The 17,264-nt window shown below is 41.0% G+C and overlaps 1 protein-coding gene across 1 annotated transcript; it reads right to left on the reverse strand.

The window, feature by feature from the left end:
- Nucleotides 1-281: 281 nt before the first annotated feature.
- Nucleotides 282-14,826, reverse strand: rell2 (RELT like 2). Its single transcript, XM_080502259.1, has 6 exons — nucleotides 14,737-14,826; nucleotides 8,683-8,892; nucleotides 8,504-8,566; nucleotides 6,762-6,825; nucleotides 5,655-5,834; nucleotides 282-5,028 (listed from the first exon to the last, which is right to left on the reverse strand). The coding sequence occupies exons 2-6, from the start codon at nucleotides 8,876-8,878 to the stop codon at nucleotides 3,423-3,425; spliced, it is 2,109 nt and encodes a 702-aa protein (XP_080358385.1). The 5' UTR covers nucleotides 8,879-8,892; nucleotides 14,737-14,826; the 3' UTR covers nucleotides 282-3,422.
- Nucleotides 14,827-17,264: the final 2,438 nt, after the last annotated feature.

The raw sequence follows: 17,264 nt of genomic DNA on the forward strand, positions 1-17,264 counted from the left end.
ATTAAAAACTAGCTCATAACCAGTCAACATGGATCTCCACGTCCAGATCTAAGGCATTTTTGTAAGTCAAGCTGCTTCCTGTCCATTCGTCACTTCTGCCCCAGAAACTGAAATAGCTCCTGTTTCTCTTTAGAAATCGCCATTCTTACGGCTCGGCCGGTCTCATGTTGGTTGGAGGCTGAATACATTTTGGATGACAGAACCAAAAAACACAAACAACAAATGCAACTGTAGCATTTAACAATAAACTTCTGTTTATTAGAGGAGAGAAAATACAGAGATCTGTTAAGACACCTCACACATTTCTCTGTGCACGTCTCTGTTTGCAGTGGACTCCAACATGCTGTACATCCTTCAGTCTGTCCGTCAGTTAATATGGCTGTAAAATACCTTCATATAATGCTAAAGGTAACAGAAAACAAGGGCTTACCAATAAATAGTAGTAGTAGATTGAGAATATCAATTTATATGATTATATTGTCCAACTTCGAAAAAGTTCACACGTGAACAATGGAAGACATAAATACACAGATGGTGAGGCAGCAGCTACTGTAGTGATGGAAAAAGACTGTAAAAGTGCATGTGTTCACACAAAATAAGACATCACAACATCTTTTCTCCTCCAGATTAAGAGCTTCTGTCAGCCAAGAATGGATGAAGTGATTTCATGGGAAAAAGGGGGGAGAAAGAGGGGCCGGGGGACTGCAGACCTCCCAGCAGGGTTCCCAGAAAGGCGGGGAAATCACAGCGACCTCTGACATGTGTCCTCTGACCCGCGTCTGGTAAACTCCTTCAGTCTCCGATGAAGGATGAAGGAGTCTCCTGGGCCACAGCCACAAATACACACTGGGCTTGGAGCCAGGACGGCCATTCTCTTATAAAAGAGGAGGAACACGCAAACTGTTTGAAGGATGAGGACAGACACGCAAAGAATTGGACACAAGTGGAAACACACTGCTCTGCCTGAACCAACCAGAGTAATGCATTGGAATATAATCCATGTCTTGCTGAAAGCCTCTGTGGCTCGACACAAGCATGTGCTGGGACTCAGTGATCAATATATGCAATTAAAGACTGTCAGCCAAAACCCTCCCAATGCATCAGTGGTATTAATGATGACAGTTGTCAAATCAATAAATTAAAGTCAGACCTCTTTTGGAAGAATTGAAAACAATCAGTCTGGATTCAATCCAATCTAATATGGAGCTTTTACCTAATCAATCAGAGAGCCAATCAGCAGGAACACATAAATCACACAGTCAAAAGAAATCCACCCAACATTACTCCCCTGGCTTTTCATGTCTGTACAATAAACCAAAAGAGGAAGGGTTCAACGTCTCAAATAACAGTCAGCATTGCTTTAAAAATCACTGTCACAACCAGCTGCATCCAATCTGCAAAGGAGGTTCCAATATATCGCCAAACATTTGCAGAGATTGAAACTTTGCACAACCTTGCAAGTAAATGTGCAACTATTTTCTTCTTTGCAAAGCAGTCATAGCAGATATCTCAGCCCGTCATTTTTCTATTTCATTTCCACAAATTAGAAAACATCAGAAATTAAAAATAAGCTTTCAGCAGATTAGTCTGGTCTCCATCTGTAACGCCAGACCACCAAATGAAGGCAGGACTGAGAAGAAACTGTATTCGTATGGCCAAGATTTCTCAATTGTCTGGTGACCCTAACATATTTGTGAATCAAATGTGAAACTGCTGCAGGAACCAAAATTCTATCGATATAGAAACCATCATTTTATATGGTGAGTGTTCAAATCACAAAGGCCAGGCCAATGAATGTTGTAAGAAATGTATATGAGCTCCCAATTTTAACCCAGATTTTGCAGTTTGTCTAACAAATGACCTTTGACTAAGCCCCGCCCCCAAAAACACATAGGAACCAATTGTATTCAACTACCAACTGCCCAGACTTGGGCAAACATTCTCAGCCCCGCAGAAAAGCATTCGAGCTGGAGACATTTTTGTTGTTTTCTGGGCTATTTGAGTCATTTAAGATGCAAAAAAGGTCAAACAATGTTCCTGGGGCTCAGGCAACAGCGATACAAGATTTCCCTCACTCAAACAAAACATGGACAATTCTTTTGTGTGGATGAAGCTGTAGGACAGACCACACAAACTCAACGTCACAACTACAAACAAGGATGTCTAAATTTGTTCCAGAGTAAGGCGACGTCTTGTATAATCTTCTAATCTTAACCCTTGGATGCACAACCAACCAATACCTACACTCTTCCACACGTGGGGTCAAAAATGACCCCAATTCAAATCAATGCGTTTTCACTGGGTTATTCTTCAAAATCTTTAAAACAAAGAGTTGCAATATTTGTTTTAAAGATTTTTAAAGAGTTGCAATATTTTCATATTTTAAGTATTACTCAGAAAACATGTTTGTGACTTGAGACCATTTGCATTTTTATTTATTTTTTCATTAATTTTAAGAAATTGCAGTTTTTGTATCATGACCCCACTGTTCCACAAGCAGTTCCTATGGAATCTTCTATGAAACTATAATTCTTAGCAACTCTGACGGTCCCACTTACACATCTGATGTCAGCAATCTCACATCCGATTGATTCAACTTTTCATTTTAAAGATGTTGAAGAATAACAACCTGTGGGGTCATTTTTGACCCCACGTGTGCATCTAAGGGTTAATCGAGTCGTATCATATCAATCACACTTCACTAGCTTCCTGGAGCGAGCCACCTAGCTTATCTGGTCATCGCTGATGTAACCCACTGGTATCAATGTCGCGAGCCAATCCAGTAAGCTCCGTGGCTAAGCTGTCTCACTCCAGTTGCTACACTGACAGCTGCCATGTTAACATGTTAACCTGCGACGGCTTGTCCAAGTTAGCAACGGTAGCTAATGGGGTGGGGGTTAGCCAAAGGTCAATTGTGTGGCAAAGTAACAGAGCCTGAGATAGAGCCTGTCGCAGGCCATTTGCTACCATCATAGTTCTGTCATTGATTTGGTAAACTGGGCTGTCAGATTCATCCATCAAACAACATGAGAAAGAAATTATGTACTTGGGCAATCCTCGCTGCTGTCGAGCAATTATTGCAGTTGAGGCCGCAACTTGTTCACCTGTTTACCAAATTAGTCACAAGGCCTCGTCTCAGAGCTCCGAAGTTATCACTGGGAACAATACTAATCGAGACCACGGTGGTGGTTTGACTGATTTTAAAACATGGCCTCATCTGTGACGTGTGAACAAGCAGTTGGTAGTGAAATATTGACGATCTGGGATGCATCGGATTGTATTCTTGAAGTGACTGTAAAACCTCCCACTCCAGTCACCCTGCAGCATTTTTACTGCCGTTCCTTCACAATTACTTCATTTTATAGACTGTCGTCTTTATCAAGCACTGAGTGGTGCCACTTTTGAATTTGAGACATAATCTCTCAGTCCTGTTTGGACTGAGTCTTCGCCACATTTCCTTCTTCTTCCTTCTCCTCCTCCATCTCTGCTCCTGCCACTTGTGTCACCTTGCAGTCTTTAATATCCTCCATCTCCATCATGTCATCCTTTTCTTGACCCTTTACTCCAGACCTCTGTCTTTTTGGACTCTCAGGCTGTTCATCACATGGAACAGAAGCTTCTCCTCCCTGAACGACTGAAGTAATCATTTCTCCTTTCTCTCCCTCAACCCTTGGTTGACAGGTCTCTCCTTTCTGGTCTTTTATTGCAGCTGGAGATAGGTTTTCTGGCATAGTGACAACAGAGAACTCCCTCTTGCTGTCCGGACTGGCTCTAACAATGGTCACACTTGTTTTGCTCTCCTGAGGTGAGGACGGTGACAAAAGTAAAGTGCCGAGTCTGTCTGTGGAAAGCTGTTCAGAGGGAGAAGATGCGACAAAAGCTTGGGATTTGTCAAGTGCAACTGGTGAAAGTTTAGCCTTTTTGAGTATGCCAGGCCTCTTGGTTTCAGTCTTTGGGATCATTGCCCTCTCTTGCTCTTGCTCCGTTTGTCCAAAGGATGATGGTGAAATGAGAGACTGGTGGGACGTCCGTCGACTTGCTGGAAGTTTGGGGCTTGGAGTGATGGCAGGGGAAAAAGCTGTTGTTGAAGCTTCTGAAGGCAAATTTCTTGAGCTTACTTTGGGGCTTGGCGTTTCCACCAATGAAGAAACTGAAGATAGGGTCTTGCTCAGGTAGGAAGATGGAGGGGATGAACCTAAGCTTATCAAAACTAGATTGGCTCCTGGTTCTTGATGGGGACTGCTTGGGTCAGGGGGAGTTTGGGTAACTGGAAAACCTGCATCCGAATAAGAATCAGACTGACCTGCAGGCATGAATGGAGTGATGCCGGTAATGGACTCTGGCATGGGTGCAATAGGTGTGGACGTTTGTAGTGGTCCAGGATCATATGCCCCTTCAGTTTTTAACACCTTATCACCAATATCTATACTCTTCCCAGACAGAATGGGAAGGGAATTGGGGGCAGACCCTGTTGTAATTGCAGTGGAAGTTGTGGTCATGACTTTTGTAGGACTTGACCCACTTTCAGCAGCTTCCCCCAGACCAGAGCTTGAATCACGGGCCTGTTTTGTTCCTTGGGAAGAGGAAGAATGAACAGAATCTGGAGTTTTAGCCTCACGTAGAGTCATTTTTCCCTGTGGACTCTCACTTTTAGGTTTGGAAGCAGGCTCTATTTGAGTTCCAATATTCTCTGTCTGCAGTGGTTCCTCCAGCACTACAGGCTGCTGTTGGATAGCAAACTTAACACCTCCTGTCTCCCTACCCGGTCCCTCTATGACCTTAAGACCGACAGGGTCACTTCCCCGCCTCATTCCAAATATGGTCAGACTCTTCCTCCGTTTGCCAACATTAGGGGCCACTCCATTGGCATTTTCTGAAGGTGGCTTAACATCCTTAAACATGCTTCTCAGGTTGTACCCGCCATCTTTTCGTTCCTCACTATCTTGGGATTGGTCCAGCTGATCCCCTGAAATAGCCAATGGATTTGGACTCCCTTGGGGCTTCTTATCTGTGTGTATCACCCGGAATCTGGGAAGGACAGTGAGAAACAGAGGATGCATGAAGTCTTTTCTTCCCCACAGACCTTTTCATATGACATCACTCTACCTCCACTTTCTCACGAAGCGGGGTACACTCCATCTGGTCGAACCTATTTTATGTGTAAATATGGGTGTCAGACAACATTCACCAAACCTAAACTTAACTTGTAAAGGCACCGGTAGCAATCACTATCATTTTGCAGCTGTGCTACACTTGGGGAAAATAATCTGATGTCATGCTAACCTGCAGGCTAATAAGCAGCAATTTTAGCTGAATACGGTGTGTTGCAGTTAGCGGCGTAGTGGGAGCGTGCATCAGTAGGAATTTCACCACCTAATATTCTCTCAATGTACTTGATGAGCCGCTCACCAACCAGACAAAAAAGGCACTGATATGATTGCAAGCGTAACGTTATTTCCATTTTCTCCATTGATATATTTCGGCTTGTCGAACGCTGTCTGATGTCCGTATTGCCACAGTAAGTGAGTTTAACCAGATGGAGCGTACCCTGCTTCATGAGCAATGTGAGTGACAGCACGTGAAAAGGGTCTACTGCTGACAATGCCAAGATTCTATCTGGACTGTGTGACACGAACTGCTCGTGGAGTTGTTACCTGCCGACAGCAAAGACGGTCTGCTCTCCGGGTCGCTGCTTGAAGCGAGGCGTTCTGCTGGGTCTGCGGCCCTTCTTAGTTCGAACTTGAGCACAGAGGTGGCAGCTGTTGTTATGGTCCATGCCTGAGTGCACCGTGTGGTGATGGGGAGGAACGCCAGCGAGAGACTCCTTACGCACCCTGGAGATCAACATCGGCAAGCATTTGAAGTTCAGTTCAACATGTCACAACTTCTGTATGTTCGGTATGACTTAACAGTTATGAACATTTGCCTTGTCTTGAGCTGCCCTACTCTGCCTCTGGTTGGCTCGTCAGCCCCAATGCTACAACGGTCAACAGACATAAACCAGTCAAATCAGTGAATGCAGCCAGTCAAAATGAGTAAATACTGCTGAGTGGTGCATCATGGGGGATTTGGAAGTAAGTGTGAACAATGCTGACTCAAAAATAAGTGGATATATACTGTCTCCCCACATACAGCCTGTACTACACCTCGACCATCAAGGTCAGGAGGCGGGGCTAATGCTAATCTAGTCCAATCCATTGCTTTGGTCTGCAGAGTTTAAATAGTCAAATAATGATTTTTTTTTTATTACACAAAATGTATTTGAATTTTAATGAATTCATGACACACTTGTGGATTTATTTCCCATTTGGTATAATTAATGACATATTTAATTATTTCTTAAGTTGAATTCAGCACTTTTACTCTTCCATTGTTTTAATGCTAATTTGTTTAGCATTTTAATTTGCTCCTGTTACTCCGACGTTGGATTCTATTACAAGAATGTAGTTTTACCGTTAAAAATTTTTACTTATTTAATCACAAATAATTCCCAAACATTGACAAACATGCCCCAGTGTTTCCTGCAGCTGCTCTGCGTTGAGCGGGAGTCCCCTCCACACTGATTCACACACTGATGCAGATAGAGCTGCCATGAGATGATGAGATTACAAGGTTGAACTGAGCTGAATTGTCCTTCTCCGCCGGTCAGAAATGCTTCTGCTGATGTGCCAAGGACAAACGCTCTCATTCAGCGTTTTCTCCCCGAGCCTTTCGAAACGGTCGCTCAGCAGTTTGTCACCGTGCGTCACAGCCGAGCTCACCTGGGGTCATGGCGAACACACAGGTTGCGGTTTCCCAGCATCTCGTTGAACGCCTCCATGTTCGCTGAAGGTGACATCACAGGGGAAAAAAACATCACATGTGATATGTGGGAACCAGAAGATCGTAATTATAGTTACAATTAGTGATGAAAGATGCTCTATAATCTGGATGATATCTGAAATTAGTTTAAGGACAGTTTTTGGTGAAGATGAACAACATGCCCAAGACATTTTTTTTTCCGTTTTTATACAAACCTGATGGATGTGTATTATGAATTTAAACTTCTCATTTTGTACTAAATACCTGAAGCATCCTGACAGACTTTGTTAGAATTTCTTTTTGATTGCCAGTGAAAATAATACAGCTATATTTATTTGTATTCAGTGATTATTCAATACAATCAACACAGCATCGACAGATAATTCAGCAGCCAGTGAAAAGGAAGCACTGCTTACAATCACTGTGCAGAAACCCGCTGAGGTGACTTTGCATCAAAGTACGAAGGTGACGTCCTTTTTCACACTAAATGTTCACTATTTATGTGGGAATATATAGAGTAGACTTCCAGGAAAAGGAAAACACACACCAAAAAAACCCCGCCAGTGCTGCAACCATCAATGTAATAATTGTGCATTTCAATGTAATTAAGATAAATATATAAAAGGATCTGTGCAGCATATATACTCTATGGAGGAATATGACAATCCACTATACAAATGTATGAGAAGAAAACTGCACAAAAACAGTGAAAAGTATTTTATTTTTAACAAATGTAGTCTTACTTATGAATTACTTCATTAGTGAATGCAGTTGTATTTTTGAATAGTTGTTTAAATAGTTAAACAAATGTTATTCTATTACTGGATTTATTAGGTCTAAAGTGAAAAACTATTTAGGTTATTTGGAATAATAATTAATTATTATTATTATTATTTGAAATCCTTGTGCCAAAATTATGAAATTATTGGTTTTATATTGGCCAAAATGATAAAGTTCTTTGGCGTCATTAGATTTAAATAGGCTAAAATAATTACCTTCACGACTGCAGTTGTCATAGTATTCATTTATTTTCAATGCTAATTCCGTCATGCAGTAACTTATTGAGTTATTGGCATAACATTATCGAATTATTGGCTTTATTAGATTGAAAATGGCAAAATTATTACATTATTGGGGATTATTAGATTCAAAATAGCTAAAACTACTATCGGGGTTTATTAGATTTAATAAGGGCAGATTTGTGACATCAGATTTATTATCTACGTGACATTGTGAAGGTTATGATATTATTGTGCTCCCTTATATTTGAAATGGGCAAAATGATCAAAAGCCTAAATGAAATAAAACATAATTTAACTCTATTCTTCTTCCCATTCAAAGTACCACTTTTTATTTGCTTCTATAACAAAGATAAAAAAAACAAAATCACAAAATCCTTTGGTTTAACTTTTGTAGTGAACATGTTTCTTATTTTTGTGTGTATGGTAAAATAAACCGCATTTCTTATTGTCAGTGGAGTATTAGAAACTGGAATATGTCATGAGTTTATTCAGGACACTATGTATTTTTGGCTTTCAGGAAACACTCACACCGAAGAGAACTGATGCTATGAATTTTAATTGAACATACAATCATCCATGACATTTCCAGGTAGAAGAAATCTAAAGTTAAGAGGTTTTGTAATGAGGTCCGATCGACTTGCAGATTAGAACTTGACAGCAACGTGATGAATCTTTCTCACCTTCATTTTCGATGATGCACTTGAGGATCTGCTCCACCGTGTCCTGGTTCTCTTCATACTCATCTGCAACACAACAACCGCTCTGAGTCTCGGGGGTCTGATGACCTGAACCCAGTGATGGACCGGCGGATGTTTCACTTTTCGCTTTTAAAAGAATCTATTCCTCAAATCGGACTCACCGTCTTCAGCTCCCAGCTTCTCCTCCTCCTCCTCCTCCTCGTCCATGTCTCCAGCTCTGCAGCGGTAACCTTTCTTCTTCAGCAGGTGACAGACGAGGAAGCCCAGCAGCCCCGTGATGAAGAAGAGGAAGACCACCACGAAGATAATGTAGGAAGGGGGGGGCTCCCCGGCCCCCGAGGCCTCCAGTTCAGACATGACAAGACCTTAACCTGCATCAGGACACAGAGAAGACAAGCAGGAGGATATCAGGACACAGACCAGACAAACAACCGGTTCTTTAATAAAGGCAATGAAGGAAGGAACGTTCTTCATCTTTACACCTGAAACATCAAATATATTTTTTAAAAAGTGGGAGGAAGTACAAACTCATTAAATCCCACCTCTTCTTCATGAGTTATTGAAAAAGGTTATCCAGAACTCTGTGTTGTATTTAGAAAAACATGTATGAGACAAAGAAATCATTTTGTGTCCGAACTCTTTCATCTGTGCTTGACGGGAAAAACAAGTGAACTTCTGCAACATGTTTGATTTTAAAACGGATTTGATACAATATATTGGATCAGTCCGTGTTGTGCATTATAATGTAATCCATTACTTTCAGTGGCATCGGTTATTGGTTATTTATTATAATAAAAAGAGTTACTGAGTGAAAGTTTCAAAGTCTTTTGTGAATGATTGCGATCTTCCTCCTACTAACTGATGTGACCTCAGCTAGCATCCAGATTATAGAGCATCTTCCTCCACTAATGTCCAGCTTATAGAGCATCTTCCTCACAGCTCAGTTGCAATAATTAAAGTTAACTAGAAGTGCCTATAATTAAAACATGAATGATGGAGAGAATTTCACTTTCATAAATCATTAGTTGTTTTCCTTTGCAGTAACTTGGACTCCGTTACTCTCCAAGGAAGTAACTAAAGAGTGAAATCTTCTTTCAGTAACATCGGCTCAAGCACAGCTTCACGAACAAATGACTAATGACATAAAATGACCAGACTCACTATTTTACCGTTTAGTCAAATCATCCAATTGTAGTCTGGCCATCAACTATAATCTATGGAAGCCCCAGGGAGTCACATTGGTGAAAAAGATCTCAAGCAAGAGTTGAAAAGTTGGGACATCGTCTGCATTTCAAACCAATTGTGTCAAGCCTTCAGTACATTGTGAAGTGAAATGTGTTTGTGATGGAGGTGGAGAACATGTGGAGGATGAGCGGTCCACCACTGACGACAACAGGCCCTCACTTCCAGATGTGAAAGAAGCCATCTCACTCTCACGCTGTACAAATATCTCCTTTTTGTACTTTTCACAGGATTCTGTCATCTCAACTTGTAAATGCTTGAACTTGGGAGTCAATCTATTAATGACATGCAATGTATTAGTGGGAGTGCATCTGCTTTGAAAATGTTTCAAAAGGTGTGAATCAGCTCAGAAGCTGCAGAGAATTGTTTCTTCAACAGGACCCACACCACTTTTATCTTCGAGCTTTTTAATCAGGCATTTCTTTTTCTGTATTAAATGCAGTAACTTCCTCCAGTAGCAGCTCGACGGGCTGTCTTTCTAGGGTAGAAAACCTCAAAAGAAATATAGGCGCCTCGGAAAAATGCTCATTCATGGTGTCATTATCAGCAAACATCCACAAAACACACTGAAACTGACGGGAATCTATTTACCACAAATTTAACACACATTTTATCTGGACAGACGGTCCCATATCCACTCAGGTTAACGTACGAACAACAGTGTTTTGTTCTTTTCCCACTTTGACCAAGTAAACGTGTCTTACCTTTTTCCTGTCTGTGAACAGCAAGAGAGAGAGCGCGAGAGAGAGCGAGCGAGAGAGAGAGAGAGAGAGAGAGAGAGAGAGAGGAAGAGCTTGTTACGTCTTAAAGTTTAAGACAAACGTGTGCACAGGATAAGAAATGGAGAGCTGATGGGGCCCCTCAATGGGGGGGGGGGGGCACACAATGAAAACACACCTTCACTATAATTTCTAACAGTGAAAACTTAAAAAGTAATTCAGAGCTGCTTGCGTAAGATTTAGAAAACATTTGGACAAAAGGACAAAATGTGACAGTTCTGCTTTCAATTCCTCAAAAATCCACACAAACTATGATGCTTTTTCCTCATTTTACCTAAAAAAAAAAATCACAATTTATTCTCAATTAATAGGTGCTTCTTTTTTTTTGTTTAATGTGACACAAATTAAGAATTGTCAGTATCAAAACATTATATCATTATGTTTCATACATTTTCCATAGAATCAATAAGAAAATATTGACCCATAAAAATAACAATCCATTAATTTTGTGGCATTTGAAAAGGGTCATGTAGAGTTTGGTCATTATAAAGCTTTATAAAGGTTTAATGTGCAAACAGTGTAAACTGTGGGTGAACATATACTGACTTATCTGTGTCTAACTCCAGTGAGCTTATCAGCGCGCGCACACACACACACACACACACAGACACACACACACGTCGCCGTGAGATGTGTTTTGAGGCGGTTACATGTTGATAGCTCGTATCGTATCGCCACAGTCGTCTATTTTCTGATTGAACTTTAACCTCTAACATCTTTCTGTTTCACATTTCTGACCTTGCTCACATCATGACCATCACAGAAAACACCAAAAATACAATTTACAATTAGAGTTGCTTGTGTTGGATCAGTAGAATTTGTGTAAATAATGAAAGACTAGAATGGGCACTCGGTGGACCTTCGCCAACGGCACATTTGTTTGTGGAACTGACTTAGCGTCACTAGCATGATCGCTGTTAGCTCATATATTTAGGAGTTAAAAAAATACGAAAAACAAAGAAGAAAAGAAGATGAAAGAAACAAGAAACCAATAAACAAAAAAACCTAAATAAACAACAAACAAAACTATCTCCTGTCTGTATAGATAGATAATGCTTTATTTTCATTCAATACATACGCTCGTAGCCGCATACAAGAACAAAATGTTTTTACGCAAGGCTCAAAATCTAGGCTTTTAAAAAGTGTCTAAAAAAAACAGGAAGAGTAAAAGTATAAATGCACTCAGGCTGCGGTTCCTCCTCCAGCAGAGAGAACTGCCCATGATGTGGGTGCGTGCAGTATGAGTTCTGACTTCGTAGAGTTCTGCATTCAGCATATTGCGTGTTCTCCTGGCGTTCCGGATCTGTTTCCTCTGAGTTCTTATCTTGTTTTTCCCACATGAAGCAAACCGCAGCTGCTTTCCGAAGCCCCTCCTCAGCGCCGAGCTCGTCCCTCATCCTCTGCCTGCACGTAAACCCAGTGAACACGAGTGTTTGACAATGGAAACCCCGGGGACGCAAGAGAAACACCACGGAACGAATGACCGAGTCCCTCTTGCTTCTATCTGTTTGTCTTATCTAACTGATGTTGCTGCCGTGTTGATTCTTTCTATTATGGGAAGAAAACAACGCTGCCACGCGAAAGAAAAGACTATAAATGGAATTTTGATGATGAATAATGAAAGAGAACGTTCCAGATAGCCTCATGACGACAAGCTTTCTAAATATAAACAGACCTTCACCTACCCTTGATTGAATTGCTATAACCTTTCGAACAAAAAGTCGGCGTCAGCGCACTCTTTGCCTTCTTCAGTTTCACCACCTCAGATTTCTTCCATCAATTTACCAATAAATGCTCATTTCCCATGTTGCGTTTATGCTTCGATACCGTTTGTATGCTTGTTATGTTTTAATTCATTTAATGTCTCTTACATCGTCTCAAAAAGTCAAACAAGGGGCTTGAGTTAAAGGAACAGTTTTACTGAAAGTTGGCCTTGTAAAATATTAGCTTCCTAAGAGCTAACAGGTTCTCAGAAGAATGCTTCGTTTGCTACTTGTGTTATTTACCATCACATTAAAAACTGACTGGACTTAAAGTAAAGATGGTAAAGATCATGTGAAAATACTCCAGCCTGAGGCTTTTTGTTTTTTTGTTTTTTTAATCTCTGGGGACACGTCACCCCAGAGGAGAGAGATCCACTCGTGTCGGAGAGATGGTTTAAACTTCAGTGGCATGCGAGGGAAAGAAACTGCTCTCAAATATTAAAACTCCCAGAAAGCCTCCGCTGCAGCACGCCCTGCCTCATACATGACAAACTTCTGATTTTGTACAAAACTTTAAATGAGTAGCTAAGCGATGAAAACTCCTCCACCTGCCACATCAATCCACTGAGCAGATTCACCAGCTCATACAACCACACGTGATCCGTCCAAAACATTCACCCCAAAACGACACCAGAACCTGTTAGCACAGTATTAGCACTAATGTATTGATAAAAATGTACAGTAAGTATTATCTGTGACCACTAGATGTCAATCTCGAACAACGAAATAAAGTAAGATAACAACAGTCAGTCTGGCATGAACAAACGACGAATCAATCCTCAGTAAAACAAGGCTGTTTTTTGTTTTAAGTTTATACAACACTTGTTTCCAGAGGGGGGAAAAAACATGTCACACAATAACTGAATTTCTTTTCGTATAAGACATGATAATATAAGAGATGGTTGTCACAACTGAGTGTTTCTTTCCAGCTGAACTCCGCACAGATCACCCTGCGTGTGTAAAAGTATAGATACAGGTCGTACTGATATGAAACATTATTCAATATTTGGACGAGGCACTATTCAACCTGAAGATGAAATCAAGGTATTTATGGATTTCTACAGCCGTTAAATGTGAATCAGTCTCCTCAGCTGGATGTGATGGATGTAGAAATGTGCTGAGTCAGGCTCCACCCCCCTTCTGTAACATGACTCAGCATTTTCATCACCTCCACACCACCAGTGTCTGCAGGATGTCCTGAAACCGTCCCTTCTTCTCAATTCTAATCAAAATCCTCATCTGGTTTCTAAAGATCAAAACTCAAATAAAAAAGAGAATGTTAATGAAACTTCACATATTTACATCAGCAGCTCGGTGGATTTGATCATTTTAATCTCGTAACATCTGGAATTAAAGTGGAAGTCATTTAAAAATGTTGAATTTAAATGAAGTTTTATTTCATTTTTCACTTTAAAGTATCATTAGTATAGAAGTGAACTCTTAATGAAGAACAGAAGAAGAAAAAGTGAAATAAGTGAGTTTCATCAGTTTTGACATGCAAAGGTGAATTTATATCGATTAAACAAAATTTGTTGTGTCAGACCTGCTTCATATTATTTAGATATTTCAGAAATGTGAACAAGTTTAAAAGAAGTATAATGAAGTGAACTGTGTGCAAGTTTTCACCAAATTACCATCACACTGCGGTTTTAAGATATTCTCAAAAGCAACTTTAATGTGTCCATTTTACACAGTGCAAGGTCAGTTCATGCTGAAGGACCTGTGTTATAATCTTTCATTTACATATGTCTGTGCCCTTTGAAGAGTTCAAGTTCAAATAATTTCAGCTTTTCGCTCCCCTGAAGAAGCTCAGTATATTTCTCATAATCCCCATCTTCTGTTCTATTTTTAGAAACACTGCTTCTTGAATCAAAGTGAAGCTCTCACACACACCATCAAAGCATTAACCACTCAGGTTCTGCATCTTCTGACCATCAGTCTGATGATCTGCCCTGCATCTCCAACAATAAGAGGCATTTGATAAATATTTCACAGCTTTCCTGGGAACATCATGAAGCCACAGAGCTGGACAAACTGTAGAGATCCAGTAACCTTCTCCACATCGCCTTCATTCTGCACAAACCTCTGATTCTACACCGCTCCTGTAAACTTCGTGTATCTGAAGAACAATGTATCTTTGCTCTATCTATCCATTGGTTTGTTTTGCATGGGTGTCATTGGATAACCTGCACCGAACTTCAGAATTCACGTTAAAATCAAAAGATATTACTAAATAAAAACGAAGCCGAATTCATTATCTGACTACAGTAAATCTTAAAATGATGTCCAGTGTGTTTCAGAGTGCAGCGTCGTCTCTAAGCATGAGAGAACAGTTTGAATTGCGCTCTTTGTGAACGGATTCCTGCATGACACAGGATCTCCGCACCCACCTGCACAAGAGTCACATCCACCCGGAGGACAGCGCTCTTACCCGGACTCACGCTGCTCACGGGGCCCCTGAAGGTCAAAGTAACCGGGGTATCCTGTCTGCTCCGGCCGAGGTGGTCCTATCCGGTGGTCGAGTCCGGGGGCGGTCCATGCTGCAGCCGCGTCCCTGTGTCCTCTGAGCGGGGAGATGCTGCAGTGTGAGCGGGGCAGGACAGGAAGCTGCGGGGCAGCAGCCGAGCCGAGCCGAGCCTGGCCGAGCTGAGCCGATCCGAGCTGGGTCGAGGCGAGGCGTGCGCCTCAGGATTAACTTGATCGTCTGTGTGTCACTGCATGGGCGGGGGGGGGGGGGTGAAGGGTCCGGGGCCCTTGTGTCTGCACTCACAGGACAATCATTCCACATGATTTTATTAAAATATAGAACTTTAAACCAAACTGGACACATTTATTTTTCCCGGACTTTGACAAATTCTATTTCTATAGAAGCAGTCAGGCGTCACTCGACTGGCTCTGCCATGTGTAACCTCCCTACTAAGGTCACACACCCTTTAAGCTATAATAATGAATAATATAAAATGCAAAATAAAGATAACTCACTCTTTAATCCAGGGGTTTAAAACATTTCAGTTCATAAATCATAAGCAACCCAATTTTCTCTTGGGTTGATTGGATTGATAAAATATTGAAGTGATAACCTTTGAATTCAAACTGTTGCGGTGCAGAATAGTATAATATAGAAACCTTTACAATTTGTTTGTTGGTTTGGTGAGCTGGATTGGAACATCGCTGGCTTATGTTTGATACCACTGTTCTATATCAGTTCCTAAAACTTGAAATAATCTGCACACAGCAAGTATATTGGATTTTTCTCTCTTTTATGGTCACCAACATACATATATACTTTCTTTTTACCTGTACGGACTCACATGACATGCTCATGAAGTGCTATTGACGTGGTCATGATGTGTTCATGATGTGCTCATGGTGTGCTCTCTCTGGTAAAATCCTCTACCAATCGAGCAAAAACTCTAATTTAGTGCAGTACCATCAAAGTTCTGCAGGTAGTATTGGTGAAAAGGTTTTGTGTACTTGTAAAAATGAATTTGTAGTTGTGTACCCTGAGTTGGGCACCTGTAGAATTGTTTTTTCCACCTGTAGAATTGTTTTTTGTGTCCCTATAGAATTATTTTATGTACCTATAGAGTTATTCTATGTACCTGTAGAATTGTTTTGTGTACCTGTAGAATCGTTTTGTCCACCTGTAGAATAGTTTTGTGTAGAATTGTTTTTTGTGCTCCTGTAGAATTATTTTGTGTACCTATAGAGTACAATGTACCTGTAGAATTGTTTTGTGTGCCAGTAGAATTGTTTTCTCTCTACACACCCGACACTACACTTACAAAGTCACAACTTCTTAATTACAGGTGTTACATATCCCGTGTTACAAGTGACAGATTAAAAAAACTGTCATGCTGATATTTTTCCTCCAATTGTTGCAGTAAATGTGGTGAAAAACACATTTGTGCACCTGTAGCTATGTGAAGTTCTTCCACACAAGTCACAGATTGTTTTCTTCATCGATAAATCACAAATCCATCGTGGCTCCCCTCCAATGCCCCCTCAATATCTGGTAAAAAAAAAAGAAAGAAAAAAAAAAAAAAGACCTGTATTCAGTCAATGGAAGAACAAGGCGGTGCTTATTTGAGATTGACGGATCTCACAGCCAATCATGAGAGATGATTTTGTCCTGCAGCCAATCAGAAGAGAGGATGTTTTGTTTGGTATTTGGTATTTCGCTTTTTCTTCATAAATTTATGAGTTTAAGTGCTATTCCTTCATAAGAAACGGAGTAACAGTTAATAAGTGAAAATACAGTGCTCAGTATTATCCATGTTTGTTGGTGAGAACAAATTAATTTCAGAACAACAATTTTCAAGAAAGACTGATAATTGACTAAAAGGGGGAGATGTGGTGATGGTTGGAACTGATGTATTCATGTATGTGGGCACAGGTAAGATAGAGAAGAGAACATGCAAGTTAGGGGTAATAAAAAGTTGTTAGACTCCACGAGAAGTCTCCTGTTTGTTACGTCCTCGCAGCGCATGAATATCTTCTTGGCTTTTGCCACATTGAGTATGAGCCCATTGTTCTTGTTCCAGTCAGAGATGACCCTCCTGTGCTCCCCTGGCTGCTCCGTCAGGTAACTAGTGATCCATTCAATGAAAGCAGGCTCAAGGTCCAGATTCTCCAGTTTGCATCTAAGGATCAGAGGCCGAACGGTATTGAAGAGCATGTGCAGAGGCACGGCCCGCTCTTCACACATCCTTCGGGAGCCTCGATTGTTAGCTTTGTCAGTATTGCCTGGTAAGACACTTTCCTTCTCCTTATAGCCAAAGATGGCTCTCATGCCCCTCCACACTTCCTTTGTGTTACTATGCTGCAGTTTTCTCTCCAGCCTTTCCTTATAGCTTTTTTGGGCTTATCTCATGCCCTTTCTTACGTCACATGGATGGATCTGGTGACATGTATCTGGTCTCTCGGACAGAGGGCAATGTTGCTCAAAAAGAGAGGATG

Source organism: Blennius ocellaris, assembly GCF_963422515.1.
Source record: "Blennius ocellaris genome assembly, chromosome: 9".
NCBI lineage: Eukaryota > Metazoa > Chordata > Actinopteri > Blenniiformes > Blenniidae > Blennius > Blennius ocellaris.

Excerpts from the sequence above, each read along its gene's own strand:
- rell2 (XM_080502259.1), bottom strand. The coding sequence starts at position 8,878 with ATGTCTGAACTGGAGGCCTCGGGGGCCGGGGAGCCCCCCCCTTCCTAC. Across the intron at positions 8,567-8,682 it reads GAAGCTGGGAGCTGAAGACG|ATGAGTATGAAGAGAACCAG; the intron begins GTGAGTCCGATT and ends GTTGTGTTGCAG. Across the intron at positions 5,029-5,654 it reads ACCGTCTTTGCTGTCGGCAG|ATTCCGGGTGATACACACAG; the intron begins GTAACAACTCCA and ends TGTCCTTCCCAG.